The sequence below is a fragment of the Pelodiscus sinensis genome, chromosome 3 (genome assembly GCF_052426305.1).
Source record: "Pelodiscus sinensis isolate ZL-2025 chromosome 3, ASM5242630v1, whole genome shotgun sequence".
NCBI lineage: Eukaryota > Metazoa > Chordata > Testudines > Trionychidae > Pelodiscus > Pelodiscus sinensis.
The window spans coordinates 124,673,878-124,691,008 of NC_143054.1; the positions used below are offsets into that span (position 1 = coordinate 124,673,878).

Sequence of the window (17,131 nt, forward strand, 5' to 3'; positions counted from 1 at the left end):
TACGAATCAAAGCTATTTGTTTAGACATCTCCATGTATGCTTCATTTTTATATTTCCACATTCTGCAAATATATCTGGAAAAAGATTTTTCAAGGCAATTCTGCTTTTGTGGTTCCTACCTTCAGTGTATGTGTTTTAATTGTGAAGGCGCTAGTAGTGAAGAGATTAACAATCCCAGATAAATAAAAATGAAACTTCTGTCGTTTTTTTGAACTATTTTTTTACATACTTGTTTTATATTTCTTTAGTCTGTCTTCTCACTGGCAAAAGGGTAAAACTTCCCTTCCACTATGTAATCCATTGCTTAGGGATATTTCCATAATTCAAGTTAAAATGTGATGTATAGTATACTATAGTAAGGGCATTGTGTTATGTTATTTGGTTGTCCAAGGTGTGTGTGTGTGTGTGTGTGTGTGTATATATATACACACTACAGCCTAACTTAACATGCCAGATGAATCAGAGGATAGCAGTGACATTTGAAAAGCAGATTATCCTTTCACAAAAGGTTAGGAATAAATTTTAGTGCCTTTGATCAGGTTTGTTTTATGGTACATTTTGCTTTAATAGTAAACTTATTTTTGCTTTGTCAGATTTTTTTTTAAAGAATTTAAGCAATAGTCCAGTGTTAAATTCTGATTTATTTATTTATTTTTTTTTTTAAGGATTTTTTTTTGCTATTGTCAGCTAAATGCTAAAACCATAATGTTTTACAGAGCCAAGCAAAGTCACTTGCAGAACAAAAGCGATTTCCATTTGCCACTGATAATGAGAACAAAAATGAAGATTTGGGTAAGATAATCATATAAGGTTTCTAGGGGTGGTTCTACATGTCATTTACAGGCACAATGTATTGATCCTGTAAAATTATACTTTGTAATGCTGACATACTTTAGGATCACTTTTCACTCCTTGTGCAATAAAATTTCAGCTTTTTGTTTTTAATTACCGTACCTCCCCCTCTCAAAGTACTATATTCTATTCTGCATAGTGGGACATTTCACCATTCATTTGTTCACACAGATGTAAAGAAAATATTTTTCTAAATCTTGTTAAACACTCATGAACTTTCCCCACTCTCTCTCTCTTGTCATTCCTGATAAATGAGGATTTTCTGGGAGTTTGAGAGAAGCTTTTTCTCAGGTGTTCTTGCTACTCTTTTGAGCTTGGAACTGCTGGGTTTTTTGTTTGTTTGTTTGTTTTTTCCCTACCTTTTCCAAGTCTGATAAGGTGACTAGGAGGAGTTTTTTCTTTGGATTTCTTTTTCGGTGTAGTCAACCTTTTGGCACTTATTAGAAGTGCACCTGGTGAACTGTTGTGATGTTGCTCGCCAGTTTTCTGCTTCTGTGTTGAGAAGCAGATGTCTCTAAACAGGCCTTAGAGAACCCTGTGCTGCTGAGTTTTATTTATTTATTTTGAATTATTTACCATTTTCTCTCTCTGACTTCAGCTTGGTCTGTCTGGTAGAGGGAGAATTTTGAGAGAGTTGGAGACTCCCCTAGTCTAGCAGTAAATCTTCAGCCCTTCCAGTGGTTCAGCATTTGCCACATGGGGGCCCAGGTAGCAACGTCAAAGGAACCCCATTTCCATGTTTGGGTCCATGGGCTGTCATGCTATCTGCCCTGCTCCTCTTTCAGGTACATCTTTTTTCGAGCATCTTCTTAGGAATTTCCTAGATGTCTGTTATTTTTCGGAGCCTTGGTCCTTCTATTTGTGCTTCTCCTGCTCTAATAAACTTCTGGGGAAGAGATGTGAACTGTGCGGGTACTCCACAAAGTATTACTTCCTCATATTGCCTACAATATTCTAGGCAGTATCTTTTCACTATTTTGCTTCTTTTCCCAGTCCTTCCCTTTTCTACAAAACTCATGTATTCAAATTATCAGTCTGCCCTTATGTGACAATAGTTTACATTGGAAATTATTGTGATACTGTACAACTGATGACAAATGAAGTAGATTTAAGAATTTGGTAAAGAACCAAAGACAAATGAAGAAAAGGCAAGGAGTTTCTCTAGCTTCCCTGGAGTCCCTTTTACTCCTTATACTGCAGCAATACTCATCTCCTGACTGATTCTCATGTGGTATACATACAGTGAAGTTTTTTGTAAATATACAAAGGCATATCCCTACAAATTATAGACAAAGACTTCACTCTACCCAGTGCAAACATGGTATTAATGGTGCAAGTTGGGCTGTGCTCTCCTATATCAGCGCCCAAAACAAAATAATGTCCTGCACAATGACAGCACTGTCCATCTGTGTATGTGGGTTTTTCCCCCTTTCCTTTTCCTTAGCAGTAGTTTGTAACAATGTCACCAGAATGTGGTGTCATGTAGAATCTTTCTTTTGGAAAGACAAAAAAAAATTGCAACTGCTGTTGATTATCTCAGTAGAGCTGGCTAACAAGTCCTGCCAATGATTGAATAGGCTGAAGAATGACTTTCTTGTCCCTACACGTGATTCCTCCAAGTCAGGATTGGGAAATATTGGCATGAGAAAACGTGTACTGAATCTTTACCTGTTCTGTGGATAAATGGGTCATTGTTCCCCAGGCGTATATATTTAGAACCTTTCACAGATACTAAGTGCACTGAAAATGTACTACATATTCTCTAAGTATTTCTCTAATTGGTGATAGATGATCATGTTAGAAAAAGGAGTTTTGAAATGAATGTAGATAACCGTAACAACATTATTGCTTTAATCTTGCATACTAAAGAATTTAGAAAATGAGAAATAGACTGAATTCCTACTGTCATTTTCTAACTCCTCCTTTGACAAACTTAGCTGGGCTGTCACCAAAACCGAATTATTTATTGAAAGCCTATCTCTGCCAAACCTCCTCACAAAGAACATCCTAAATTTAACATGTTGAGTTTCTACTGATAACTCTTTGAGGCTTGAAAAATAAAGCCTTGATAATCCCTCTTATCAATAAAGTTGTCTAGGTAAACAAAAAAATGTTTCTGGTAACTTCAGCTATATTAATTGCTGCAGTTGGAAGATGTTCTGACCAAACAAACCTCTATCTTAGGCTATTACAGCCAATTTCTGCAATTTGTGGGGAACTTGCCGTTCTCATTAATCTTCAACAGAAGTTGCATTTGTACATCCAAGAGCAGACTTTGACTCTTAATCTTTATTGAATAATGTCCTGCCAGGCCCACTTAGAGGACCTACTACAGGTTGAACCTCTCTAGTACACTTACCAGTGCTGAACCAGAAAATTTGCCAAACCACGGGAGGTCAAAATTGTCTAGCAGATTATCAACACTTCCACTGCTTACAGGGCTCGGACAAGATGTTTAGGAGTAAATTAGGGCTAACTAACAGCACAAAACACTGAGAGCAGGACTTGTGGCTGTAAACAAACTTGATGCTACTACAGGAAACTTAGCTACATCCGTAGTAAGTGGACATCCGGCTAACTAAACTCATGTCAGACCACGAATGCTTCTGGACCAGAACATGCCAGACTAGAGAGGCTCAACCTACAAAGGCTTTTTATCATAAAATTTTCATCCTTGATACATACTTATAAATACTGCCAAAGTTTGAGACTTTTTCTCCAATATAACGGTAAAAGGTAAGTTATATAAACCATTTCCTGAAGTTCTGCAATTTGCTACAAAAACATAAATACCACTGCCGGGTGAAGAAGCATGGTAGCCCCTTGTGAAGTACGTGGTGTTTTTTGGTTGTGTTTTGTTAAGCATTTGAAGCTGAAAAACTGTGGACTACTCTTTATATCAGACAACAAGGTGTGGAGTGTACAGGCTGCCCCTGACTTGCGACACGATCGGCTCTGGGGATAGCATCGCAAGTCAAGGGCATTGTAACTCGAGCCCGCATTTATGACAGGTGTCGTATGCCATTGTAAATGCGGGGCCGAGGATGTAAGTCGGGGGATTTTGGCTCCTTCTGCATTTATGGAAAAGGTCGATTTATGGGGGCTGTATAGCAGGGGCCTCCTGTATGCATTACTTTAAAAAATAAAAAAATAAAATAAAATAACATTGGCCTAATGCTTCAACATTATATAGGTGCAGAAGATTGGATTAGAGAACGCCACAACAAAAATCCTCTGTATTCTACCTAAGGATGTAAAATCCCTTTTAATTGGTCAACCAATAAAAATATTGTTTAACCGGTTATAACCGATTAAAGGTGGGGTACATGGGGGGGGACTGCTCCAGCTGAGCTGTAACAGCCTGCTACCTGTGGGGCACCAGTGCCTACCATAGACAGGGGCTCCTCCAGCAGTGCCATCCTTGAGCAGCCCTTGTCCATGGCAGGGCCTGTGGGGCAGGAGCAGCCCCCTGCCTGCAGCAAGCAGGGAGCTGCGCCAGCCCCCATCAGTTAACCTTTTACATCCCCTAATTCTAACCCAGGGGTCTGCAACCTTTCCGAAGTGGCGTGCCAAGATTTAACCCTCCTGCTCTGGGCTGCGCCGCTCTCCTGGGAGGGGTAGAGGCCTCTCTCTACTGAATGCCCTATCTTGGTCTCCTGCCCTGGGCTCCGCTCCGGCTGCTTCTGTGGGGAGGGGAGGAGTGGCACACATGGGCTTCCCCGCATTTGGTTGCATGATCTGGGTGGGAGGTGGGGTGCAGGAGCAGGCTGAGAGTAGGGTGTCGGGTAGGGATGTAATAGTGTAGTCGATTAACCGATGAGCAGAAGTCTGAGACTGTTTCAGCTTGTGCCGGGTCCTGTGAAGGAAGCTGGTTTTTAAACTGGCTCTCCTTGTTGCACCCCGTGCTGCTGCCTCTGTTACAGAGGCAGCAGTGACGAGTGTCAGGGGCCTTCTCCAGAGTGGGACCAGAGTGCACTGGCTGCTGTTCTCACCCCCGGGAACTATAGAATAGTCGACTAACTGATAAGAATTTGTGAGGTTACTCAGCTATTCAATTAACTGATATTTAACATCCCTAGTGTCTGGCTGAGGGGAAGGGTGCGAGTGGGTGTCTGGCCAAGGGAGTGGGAGCAGGATGTGGGTGTAGGGTTTCAGTATGGAGGGGGGGGGGCGTGGGTGCAGGATCTGCATGGCATTTGCTCTTTTTTTTTTTTTTCCCCTCCTCTCCCAGTGCCTGTAACAAGGTTTATTTTTGTAACCGTCACTTCCACATGGCAGCTTTGCTCTACACACAGAATAAGTTAGTGGCCCATGGGTCGAGTGTGGAATGGAGGCTGTGCCTCGCCAGGAGTGCAGGGAGTCCAGCTGATGGGTCTGGGCAGGCTGGCCAGGATCCAGTCTGCTGGCACCTGGATGACAGACTCCAGAGGCCTCATGGGGCTCTCTGGTGGGTCTGAGTGCATTGCACCTGCGGGCGGTGCGAGGCAGGGGTAGAGCAGGGGGGCATGGCAATGGTAGCAGTGGGTCCTTCACGGGCAAGATGGCGACTGGGTCTGTTTTGCCTCCCATGCTGCTCTCAGGCTTTCTGTCCCAGGCATGGCTTCTCGCTGCTCCATTGGCCAGATTCTGGCCAATGGAGCAGCGGGAAAAGCCTGCAGGCGGTGTGCCGGTGTGCTGCTATGTTCCTCTAACTGGGGGAGGGACAGGGCGAGCATGCATGCTGTTTGTGGCTCCAGCTTTTTCCCCAATCGCACAGGGAGGCTCTGGGGTTTCTCCACTCCCCCATCCCCATGTTCCACTGAAAATCCTCTTACATGCTACTTCTGGCACCTGTGCCAGACGTTGCCAACCCCATTCTAAACAATGATCATCTGTCTCTCCCAGTGCCAAAGACCTATCTTATGTGTCTTCTAGGCTCCAAAGTTCTTGGCACTGTGTGTTTCTATATTCTGCAGTGGCCATATCAGCATTTAATAATAAGCAAAAGTTCAAATAATATATACCATTTGAGGATTTCAAACTGTTCTATGATCACTAATACATTTAGCCTCATAATCTTTTATGATACGGAGAAAATTTTAGATAGGGAAACTGAAATAGGAAGGCTATCTGCCTAATTTTCAAATGTTCTAAGCATTCACATCTCCCTTTGTGGAGCTGCAAGCCCTCAGAACCTTTGAAAAATAACCCCTAAACGACTTTGCTATTATTTATAGTAAACCTGTGCTAGAGGAAGAATAGAACTCACATTTACTGACTCCCTTTACTGTGCATTTTAACCACAATAACATCCTATTATTTATTTTACTCACTCGCTTGCTGAAAAGTTAAGGTTTCAAAGTCAATCACTCTTTAAGTTAGGAAATGACAATTAAGTTTACATCAATTCTAGTCTTCTGGCTCCTTGACCCAGACTCTTTCCTTAATCTGGGGTAATCAACTATTTTTTTTTGTCATGGTCCACATTTCTTGGTCAGGATATCGTCAAGGTCCAGACTCTTGAGAAAATAATATTAAAAACAATTTCGCAGTCTCTTCAAGAGCATCTGGCAATCCTGATTTGTCCCCCATTCTACCTGTTGAGTATTCCTTCCCTAACCAGTTCCATTTCTCCCACTCACTCCACTTCATAGTCAGCTCATCTCCATTTCCCTGATATGAGATCCTAGTCCTAGTCTTTGTGCAGCCAGTCCCAATTTCTCCTGGCTCCTCATCTGATCTATGTTTCTCTCACTGGCACCAAGCTTCCTTGCCCAGTCAGTACCAGCCTCCTTATCCTCTTACATTCCAGGTGTCCTTGCTCAGCCAGACCTAGTTTCTCTTCTCTGCCCCCAATCTTGCATCAGATTCCTTGTATCAATTCATTCCTTTGCTCCCCCCCCCCTTGCTTGTTTTGCATTTTAATCTAACAACTTCTTGGGTGCCAGCAAGGGTTTGGGAGAAGAAGTCATTAAGAGCACTGGAGGCATAGGGCCTTGGCTTTCAGTTCCAGTACCTGTCATGTAGCAACTACTGGTAGGAAAGTCCATCTTTGCTCTGGTATTCTCAGCCTGAAGGGAACATGTTCAGTTGCTCTGTGTGGATGGCCCATGCACAGTCTGGTCAGCATTAGCAGGTGGTAAGAGGCTGGAGCAATCTTAGCGAAGACAGTCTTTGGAAATTTAACTACTAAAATCTGCAGTTGCTATTTGGCATCTGCGAACTGCAATTTTTCAGAAGCTTACAACTTGGATATATTCCTGTGGATTTTCACAGGGAAGGCAAAAGGCATATCCCTGACTTTAAAAAAAAAGTCTACTTGCCAAGTTTCAAGTCTCCTGTTCCAAAGCATAGGGATGCTAGTCCTGCTCAAAGAGTTTTCCAGAACTTTTAACATAGGAAAAATGTGTTTTGCCTAGCCTCATTCTTGGAAATGACTAACTCTGCCTGAGGCAGACACCTGGCATGGAAAACTTCAGCCCCAACAGAAACAGATAGATAATAGCAAAGCTTTATAAAGAACTGAAAGCGAAGCCATATAACAAAAAGTGTCAGACAATTTTAATAGGCAGTGCTACAAACTCTGCCTGTAAGCATGATAGCATCTAGTGGCTATATTTGGGATCTGGATTCCCTTGTGCTTTACAGTAGGATACTTAGTTTACATTTTGTTAAATATGACCACATTTTAAATATTTGAAAAACTGACATGTTATCTATGTTTTTATTTTAATGTTTGGAATCCTGCTTTGCCAGCAATTGCCTATGTGTTGATTGGCAGTGGCCTATATGATGAAGCTGTAAGACATTTTTCAGCAATGCTACAGGTAACTGTTCTAATTCTGTAATTGTAAACTTCAAGATGATTAATCTTAAAATCAGCCACTGATTAAATTGATTTGTATAAAAGGACTTCATAATGATTTGCATACCTTAGAACCATTATAGCATTTGAGGCTGACAAACCAGATAAAACACTTAACTCTTAATAAATATCAGAATTTAAACTGGCGAGAGTCCGCTATTACATGTGAAAATGAATACAGTTGATAAATGTGGTTTTTAAAAAAGTCTTATGACCCCAGTCTCCTAATAAACTAATAAAATATAGGCCAACTTATTTGACTGTTAGAAGAAATACCTGCAAAAGCACAAAAAATACTTTTTTGCACAGTTCAGTTTACTAAAAGGTGACTTGGTTAGTAGTACTTTGTGTATTTTAGACTTTTTTTTCCACTGCATTCTTGGTTACAATTTAGCACATTGCCAGAAACTTACTGACAGGATAACCTCATATGGGATAATAACATTATAGAAATTCCATATGGGTTATAAACTAGAGGTGTTAAATTCAGATTAATTAACTAATAGAATAGTCTGCCAGGCTCTTGCTACAGTTCAAAAGTGGAAGCCTTGCAGGGAGTGTGGGGCTTCCTTTTGAAATGTACAAGAGCCCCATTAGGGCTTTTGTACCTTTCAAAGGCTGAGGTGCTGCCGGGCACACAGGGTCAGCGGAGGAGTCACCTCTGGGCCCACATTCCTGTGGCGCCTCAGCCTTTGAAATGTGCAAGTGCCCCACCGGTGTGCTTGTACATTTCAAAAGCAAAATTGCGGCAGAAGTGGTACAAGCGGACACTGCTTCAGTCCCCGCTTAGGCCTTTCCGCTGGGCCTTTACCTTCCCTGGCCCCTGTTAGAATGATGCTGGGGGGAATGGACTTTTTAAGCTAGCTCCCCAGAGTACTGGCTCCCACTCCTCCCCCCCCCCCCCTTGCTGCCTTTCTCTTACAGAAGCAGCAAAGTGGGGGGAGAAGCTACTAGTCGACTGTCCGATAAGCTTTTACTTATCGGATAGTCGACTAGTCTCTTACATCTGTATTATACACCAGACTCTATTATTGTATTATAAACCAAATCTGTGTTATAAACCAAGTTAATACTCAGTTCTAAGTTAAGAATGTGGTTGCTGTAATAGTTAAGCAAAACTTTATTTATTCTCTAGTATAATTTTTTCCAGTTGGATGGTATGGAATTCATATTCATATTCCATGGATGGCATGGAATTCACTCAGCTTGTTTAATGGCAAGCTGACAGGTTTTTTAAAAAGGGTATCCTAGTTTAGTCAAACTTGATTTATAAATGTGTATCCTTATGGAAAAGAAGGTCTTACTGATTAAACCATGACCCTACTATTTAAGCCAGTATAGAGATATAATACATCAGTGGTACATTATAAAATGTCATTAAAAAGTTCTGCACTGTGATGTAATAACATCTTGCTATGTGCTTTTTTAACTCCTATATATGTTTACATATATGCTGTGGGTATGTTTACATAACAGCTACTACAATGACACAGCTCTGGCACTGCAGCTATGTTTCTGCAGTGTAGAGTTTCCTCATCAACAGAAGGGGTTTTTCCATCCATTATAGGTAATATTCCTCTCAAAGAGGTGTAACTGAAGCCTTTTTGTCAACAGGGAATTAGCCCATCCTACTTATGTTGCTCACGGTGCAAAATTTATCTAGGTTGACCTAAATTTTACACGTAGATTAGGCCATCGGGGGAGGGGGAAGCTCCCATCCAGGGCAGTAGCAGGACCTGGTTGGCTCCATCCCTGAAGGAACCTGTGGAATGGATCAGCTCAGATCTCCTTGTCTGCCTCTCTCTGTCCAGAGCTACTGTGGGCTCTAAAAGGTCTAAAAATAGAAGGCTGCAGTTGGCCAAGTATCCAGGGCAGCAGCAGGGAGAGCATGCAGGAAGCCCCAGCTATCAGGGAGGGTAGGAGGAAAAGAACACTAGGCTGTTACTGGGGTGGGCTGTGCTTCTTCCCCTATCCTGTAAACACTTGGGCACTCCTCGCATGGGCTTGTCTCTATTGCCTGCCTTGGCATGTGGCTGGTCACATCCATGTACATTATAGAGTTTGGGAACTTCTGAAATAGGTAACTTGTGGTCTTTTTTTCCTATATGCAGATTTGCTGATGACAGCCCATGATGCATTTTAATATTAGGTATTTTTGCTATAGCTCTAATTGAAAACTGTGGTTAGAATTATTTCCCCATGAGAAAAGGGTTTTTTTTTCTTCTTTGCTCTCCTCAGATCTGGTGAAGAGATTTTACTCATTTTCCAAGTAATTCCCCTGTTGGGAGAGATGAAACATGTACATTTCCAGCTCATAAGTTGCAAATTGTAATCTTGTGATGGTGGATTACAATAGTCTCTTCTGTATCTTTAACTGAAGATCATGACTAAGGCCTGCTAATGTTAAACACTCAGTATTAAGTAAAAGTAGGCAGCTAAAGAAAGACATCTTTCATTCACTTACTCTAATTTTTATAAGATGGTTTTACTTATGCTTTACTCTGAATAGGATGATCCAGAGCTGGTTAGTGCTATTTATGGACGAGGGATAGCATATGGCAAAAAAGGACTACATGTGAGTATTAATATAAATTGATTTGTCAGAAGTATTTGCCTACTAACTGAAAGGGATTTTAGAAGATAGATGAACTAGAATTTATTAAACATACATACAGCCAAAAGGGCTTTCAGTATGTATTGTAATTCTATTCATGTTTTCTTGAAACATTGTCTTTGAAGATGTAATTTGACTGCAGACCATACTTGTCATCAGAAATCTGTTGTGTGGACATAACTTCATGGAGATCCCTGAAGACTGATAAATGGTAGAAGGGAACCAGCCCCTTTGTTTAGTAAATATACAGCGAGATGCTTGTGATGGAATTACTGTTTGGGCAGCTTCTATTTTGCATTTTTAATTGTTTTATTTATACTGTGTAGTGCAGGGGTGGGGAACTTTTTTTGGGTCAGGGGCCACTGACCCACAGAAAAATCATTTGGGAGCCACACAAAAAACACCTCACTGACATGGCCCCTTACTGAGAAGCAGAAAGGCACTCCCCACTTTCTCCTTGCATACCAGAGCCTAGAGGGGACCAGGCTAGTAGATCTTGAGGGGATTGGATCCGGCCCTCAGGCCAAAGGTCCCTCACCCCGAGTATAACATGTTGGGTTCCCATAACATCCATAAATGCATACTCAATTCTTAGTTCAAATATTTTTATATGAATCCTAGTTTGTTTGATTCAAAGTCCTCAGTGGCACTAACATGAAAAATTTGGTATTTTGATTTTTTGTTAAACTTTTAAGTGTCTCTACTATACAGAACCTTTCTTGTTTAACACAGTTGCACCTAACTGAACCATTTCCAGTGCAGTTTGTAACATAAAGATCAATAGGTAAAGACTAACACAATGATCCAGAGTTTGAGGAATTGGCTATTAATGATTTAAAAAAATGTAAGGAAAATATATTTTTTAAAAAAGCTCTTTGTTTTATGTAGTAGTATGATAAAGTATCCAGCCTCTGTCAAGAAGCTGAAATAGGCTTTTAGAATTCTGAATTCCTGCAGTCCAAATTAACTGGATGACTTGGTAGAATACCCCATTATGCAGTACTACTGTCTGCTGGACAGTGTTGATAGGTACTCATTTTGTGATTTTCATGTCCATATCTGTCTTAGCAAAGAGTTCTCTGTTATTGGCAGCTGATTTAAAAAGATCCATTCCACAAAATATGGCTTCTGTGAGAAATACTTTGAAGTTTTTTTTCCTAATTTGAGTCTAAACAGGGGCTAAAGGTTCAAGCAGAAGCCCCAGGTAACTCCATAATTATATTCTTCCAAAACCCAGACAAACAAATGAACCAACCACTAAAACAACAAAAAAAACCCCAAATGCTTTTCTCAAATAGTTTCTCTAGCCCAATACGACAGAGCCAAAGAAGCTATGAAGCCTAATGTGGACTTTGCCAATACCTTTTATGTGTAAGGTACTCTGGTACTAGCAGAAGGTGTGGCAGTACTATTAAACCTTTAGATATGAAAGGGAAGTACTGGGAATGTCACCATATTTTCTCACCCTGCTTATCAAAAAGTCCATCACATTCGTTTAAAGCACTAGTGGCTCCCAACATCTTGTCTGCACCATAATTTGCCACCATTATAGCAGATGAATCAGTGGTAATAATGGTGGTAAACTTAGGGAAAAGTCTAATATAGACAAGGCTAAGTGCATATTTTTTCCAGAAACTAGCAGGTTAAAAAGACGGGTCCTCGTGCATTAGATATAATATTATCTTTGCCAATTCTGCACCTAGTTTTGTCATGGTTCAGCTAGGTTATTGGAGATAGTTGTCTTTCAGTTAACCTGATTCATTGAAACCATGAAACACAGCATTGACCTTTCTGGATGATGCAACTAATGATGAATTGCTAATTTCTTCTTTTGAATAAAGCTCTCCTACACTCTTGGGAAGTAGTGTCAGGAGGAGAGCTTGTGATATCACTGAAGGGAAGAAACTCCAGTCACAGTTTTTTGGCTATAAGTGGCTCTGCTGAATTGATTTTCTCAGCAAGAAGAAAAATTAGTTTACGCTGAATCGGACAAAACTGTTTTATAGTACATCCTAATTTTTTTTTGCTTCTAAAAGAGTGTGATAACTTTATATAAGCGTGCAAAATACACCTCATAATACCACTATTCTTTGTGGGGAGATTTTAAGCATTAAAACAAAATACTGTTTGTATAATGCCTTGCAACCCAGTAAGTGAAGATGAAACACTGAGGGGTCTGTGTTTGCAAAATATTGTAGATGATACACATGGATAAAAAGAGTCCTGTTTAGTTGAGTTTTAGTAGTCAAACAGCTTGTTCAGTTAATATTTGCAGTATAAAACATCTTTGAAATGACATTGAAGTTCTTTGATGGCTGGTTACTGTATATTGATTCTCTTTTGACCTTTGTCCTTAATTATTAGAATAACTCTAAGATCACTTATGATAATAATAATAAAGCATGCTCTGGTTGCTTATATTGTTTGATTTCTCTCTTTAAGGACATAAACAATGCTGAGCTTGCCCTGTTTGAGCTGAGCAGAGTAATTAGTCTGGAACCAGATCACCCTGAAGTATTTGAACAGCGAGCAGAAGTGAGATTTTTCTTTTTCAGACTTTTCAGTTGCAACTCTTTCAAATATTTTAAGAAAGTTGTGAGCCATGGTTTTCATGCTGTTTTAAGTAGGATGGTTTTGCAATGCTCAATTTATATCGGGAGGTTAGATATTAGAACTGGTCAAATTTAAGTAGAATGGGTTTTTTTTCTATTGGAAAACACTATTTCATTTGAAATAGTTGACATTGACATACTATCCTTATTTCAACAGTTTAAAAGTGCATTAAAATCTGACTAGACCATTTCAAATCATTTTTTTCTGTTATAGTTTTTGTAATATATCATATTGACATTAACAAATAATTTGTTCTGTGAAATATTTTGAGATTTTGACTCTATCGTGAATCAGGAGAAAAACAAATGTCAAAATGTCAGGATTTTCTGTGCAATTAAAATTATTTTTCTGACCAGCTCTAGTAAATACACACATTAAACTACATGTATACTTAAGAACAAGATCAATTTTAGAGGCATGGGAATAAAAACCTATTGACAGATAAAACAGCATTTAGATTGTTCAACTTACTCTAGACAATTCAGCATACTCTTTCTAGGTTAATTGCTTACTTTGAATTTATAGATACTGTCTCCTCTGGGCCGAATTAGTGAGGCGCTGGCTGATCTCACCACAGCTATTCAGCTACAACCATCGGCGCGACTTTACAGGCACAGAGGTACTCTTTACTTCATATCTGAGGTTAGTTTTTTTGCCATTAGATGCTACTTTCATGAAAGAATAAGGGTTCATTCCCTTCCCACTGAAGACTGATCTTTGAATAGTTGTGATGGACCACTAGTTTAAGACCTTCTCTGATCACAATTCTCTAAAAAGGCAATTAAAGTATTTTGTTATCATGTATTAGTCAGTGGAGAGAAGCAAAGTGGAGAAACAGTGTATAAAATTAATGCAGCCAATCTATAATCTCAGAACTACTTTTGTATCTTTTGGGGGCTGAGGGAGTGCACAGAGAAATTTGCTTTGGTAACAAAGATTGTAATTGCCCATTGTTGGATCCTCATTTGTTAGAGGGAAAATATTCAGAACTATAGCTGTGTATGTGTGTGTGATTGAGCCCCAGACTAGCAATATAAAACAACCTATTATCTTTGCAAAATGCTGAAATCATATCTTCTTGCTATGAAAACAAGCATTTTATTATTGGCATATTTGAAGACATGGCTTCAAGTTAGTCTAGGTATTGTTGCTTCAAAAATTACATGTACATTGAATAGCTGATATCCCAAGGGGACAATGTGAAATCAATGTATTCAATTGATTTCACTCAGACTATTTTCAACCCCTTTCTCCATTCACTTCATCCCATTTTTTTCTTGTAGCAGTTGCTATGAAAGAAAAGATGGAAATAAATTGCACTGTGCATTCCTTTTAGTTTGCCTATTTCTGCTGCTTTAAATGATGCTGGAGCCACATGTCTTAAGGATATTTGCTTTCCTCATCCCTCATACAGAAGAGGCATTTTACATTTGCACTGATGAGACTGAATCAGCATATTAGTATTAATCTAGTAGTCCAGATCACTTCTTTGGAGCAAAATGCATAGCTATAACCATAAGACAGTTTGTATTTCTATATATTAGCTAGATCTAGAAATTTCTGTGTCACCTGAAAGCTATTTTTGTTCAACAGGACTATGCAACAGCTCATGAAGATTTTCAGCGCTCCTTGGAACTAAACAAAAACCAGCCTATAGCTATGCTATACAAAGGCTTGACTTTTTTCCATAGAGGACTTCTGAAGGTACATTTATTTGTAAATATGCATGTATAGACCTATGCCTTTAATATAAAGTTACTTCTCTAAAATGCTAGCTATTTTTTAAATTCTGTAGGTATCCTTTGTTTTTTCTCATGCCTGAAAGCAATCATTATACCAAACCTTAGACTCTGTTACATTCAGTAACACTTCTAGGTCCATTGAAAATATACAGGCAGTCCCCGGGTTACGTACAAGATAGGGACTGTAGGTTTGTTCTTAAGTTGAATTTGTATGTAAGTCGGGACTGGTGTCCAGATTCAGCCGCTGCTGAAACTGACCAGCGGCTGACTACAGAAAGCCCGAGGCAGAGTTGCTCTGCCCTGGGCTTTCTGGAATCAGCCGCTGATCAGTTTCAGCAGCAGCTGACTTGGGGACGCCTGGGGCAGAGCAGCTGGGGTGCTGCTGGGTTGGTCCAGTAGCACCGAGGAGCGGCGTTGCGGGACCAATCCGGCAGCGCCCCAGCTGCTCTACCCCAGGCGTTGTTGGCGAGAAAAGCCTGGTCTGCGGGGGGCGGGGGGGGCGGGGGGAGCGCACTAGCTGCGCCTCCCCCCCCCCCCCCCCCAGCAGACCAGGGAGAGATGGGTGGCGGGACCACTGAGATGCGCTGTGGTCCCGCCCGCATCCTCCGCGGCTTTGCTCCGCGTCTCCCTGGTCTGCTGGGGGGGGAGGGGAGGCTCCCCCCAGCAGACCAGGGAGACGCGGAGCAAAGCCGCGGAGCACGCGGGCAGCGGGACAGCCCAGACGCACCCAGACAGCCCAGTCCCACCACTCCAGTCCTCCGGGGCGAGAAAAGCCCCGTTCGTAACTTCAGATCCGTCATAAGTCGGATCCGCATAACTCGGGAACTGCCTGTATAGGCCTATCAACAGGGGGAGGAAAATGGGTAACTGTCTTGGGGTCTGGTGATTCAAAGCGGTCCGGGGGTCCCCATTGCTGCTGTTGAAGCAGCAGATGGAGCACCCGGCCCTATAAATCACCACTGGAGGGCTGGCAGGGTGGATCTGGGGACTTGCCTTCCTCCTATCTTCCACCCCCCCCCCCCCGCTTCTGCCAGAGATCCCACCCCTTCCAGAAGTGCAGAGTCATCATCCTGCTCTTGCCAAAGGGCTGACAATAATGTTGCCCCCTTTGAAAATACATTTGATGCATGACATGTAGATAACAGAGATTCTTCTTATAATGCATGCAACTGATGGAGTGGTGTCCTGTAGGGACAAGTTTTTTAAAAATGCTTTGGCATCCAGCAGCTGACCTTGAAAATATATCCAGTTAAGCCCAAAATTTCTTTCTGTCTAATGAAGAATACCTAGGAATATTGACAAGGAAGGGGGTTGAAGAGGAAAGAACTGATAGCTTCTCCTAACCCATAGTAAGTTAAGGGGAGTTCCCTTCAGGCAGCCAGCGTGGATCTTTGCATGTCCATTACACGTATGTCAAACCTGAAATTCTCATGTATACATTATGGAAGGGAAAAGCAATGTGCTCCCCCAAAGACTCAAAACAGAAAGCAAATAACTTCCCTTCCCACACAATTGATTTTAATCACATGATTTTTGGGTGTTTGACTCAGATTTTTGAAAGTTTGAGATTGGCAATTCTGGATTTGTTCGTTATATATTGTAGTGGGGGAGCTGCTGGTGCTCTTTTCTTGGGATTCCTCTCTTTTAAATCCATCTCCCAGCTGCTGCTTGTTTTCTCCTATACTTTTTTCATTCCTGAACTCTCAATCAAAAATCAGGAAAGAGAAGGTTAAGGACCTTAAGTGTTCAGATTGTCTATTGTAAATCTTATCTGAAAGTATCACAGTGATCCTTGGTAATGAACCAGATCCCCAATGACCTGACATAAGTGTACTTCCTACCAAACTATCACCATATAAAGGAATCTGAACTTAATTTGAAATGGCTCTGCCAGCAAAACCCTTGCTGTAGATGCAGTTATACGAGCAAAAAAACAAATAAAAAACTTTTACCAATGTGGATTATTTTATTTTGGCAATTAGTTTAATATATATGAACAGAAAAACACTTTTGCCAATATAATCTCATCTTTACAAGGGCTTTCCCCAGGAATCTGAAGCCGTTTGAAGGTAGTACAGTATACATCAGAACAATAGGTGGGACAGGCTACGAAGTGAGTCTGTAAAAATTAAAAGGAGTTTTGTTAATGAAGCAGGAGTCTGGAGGAAGAAAGGATGTTCTCCTGAGATTCAGTCCAGTGCCCTACATACAAGAAGAGAGTTCTGTTCCTTGCTCCATATGGTACTAGGAGAGTTGCTTATTTCATAGCTTCTTATAGCCATTAATAGGATTCTGCAATTTGCAGCACAAACTACTATAATATTTTACTTAAAAAAATCCCCAAATGTACAATACCTTCTTCAAAACTTCTACAGGTCTTACATAATAGCACACAATTCTTAGTATTGTAAGTTTTGAATTACTTTAAATTCGGAGTTACTAAATTTAAATTGAACAGGAATAATG

At 40.7% G+C, this 17,131-nt stretch overlaps 1 protein-coding gene across 8 annotated transcripts in view; it reads left to right on the plus strand.

Annotated features, from left to right (window-relative positions):
* The window catches only part of TTC13 (tetratricopeptide repeat domain 13), a 68,036-nt gene that overhangs the window by 9,131 nt on the left and 41,774 nt on the right, over positions 1-17,131 (plus strand). For all 8 annotated transcript variants that reach the window (XR_012902781.2, XR_012902780.2, XR_012902778.2 and 5 more), the window contains exons 3-8: positions 717-792; positions 7,588-7,658; positions 10,206-10,271; positions 12,753-12,845; positions 13,449-13,565; positions 14,517-14,627. Coding sequence is in view for 4 of the 8 variants with exons in the window: in XM_089777359.1 (XP_089633485.1) it covers positions 717-792; positions 7,588-7,658; positions 10,206-10,271; positions 12,753-12,845; positions 13,449-13,565; positions 14,517-14,627 (534 nt within the window). In the remaining 4 variants the exon portion in view is untranslated. The remainder of the gene's footprint in view (positions 1-716; positions 793-7,587; positions 7,659-10,205; positions 10,272-12,752; positions 12,846-13,448; positions 13,566-14,516; positions 14,628-17,131) is intronic.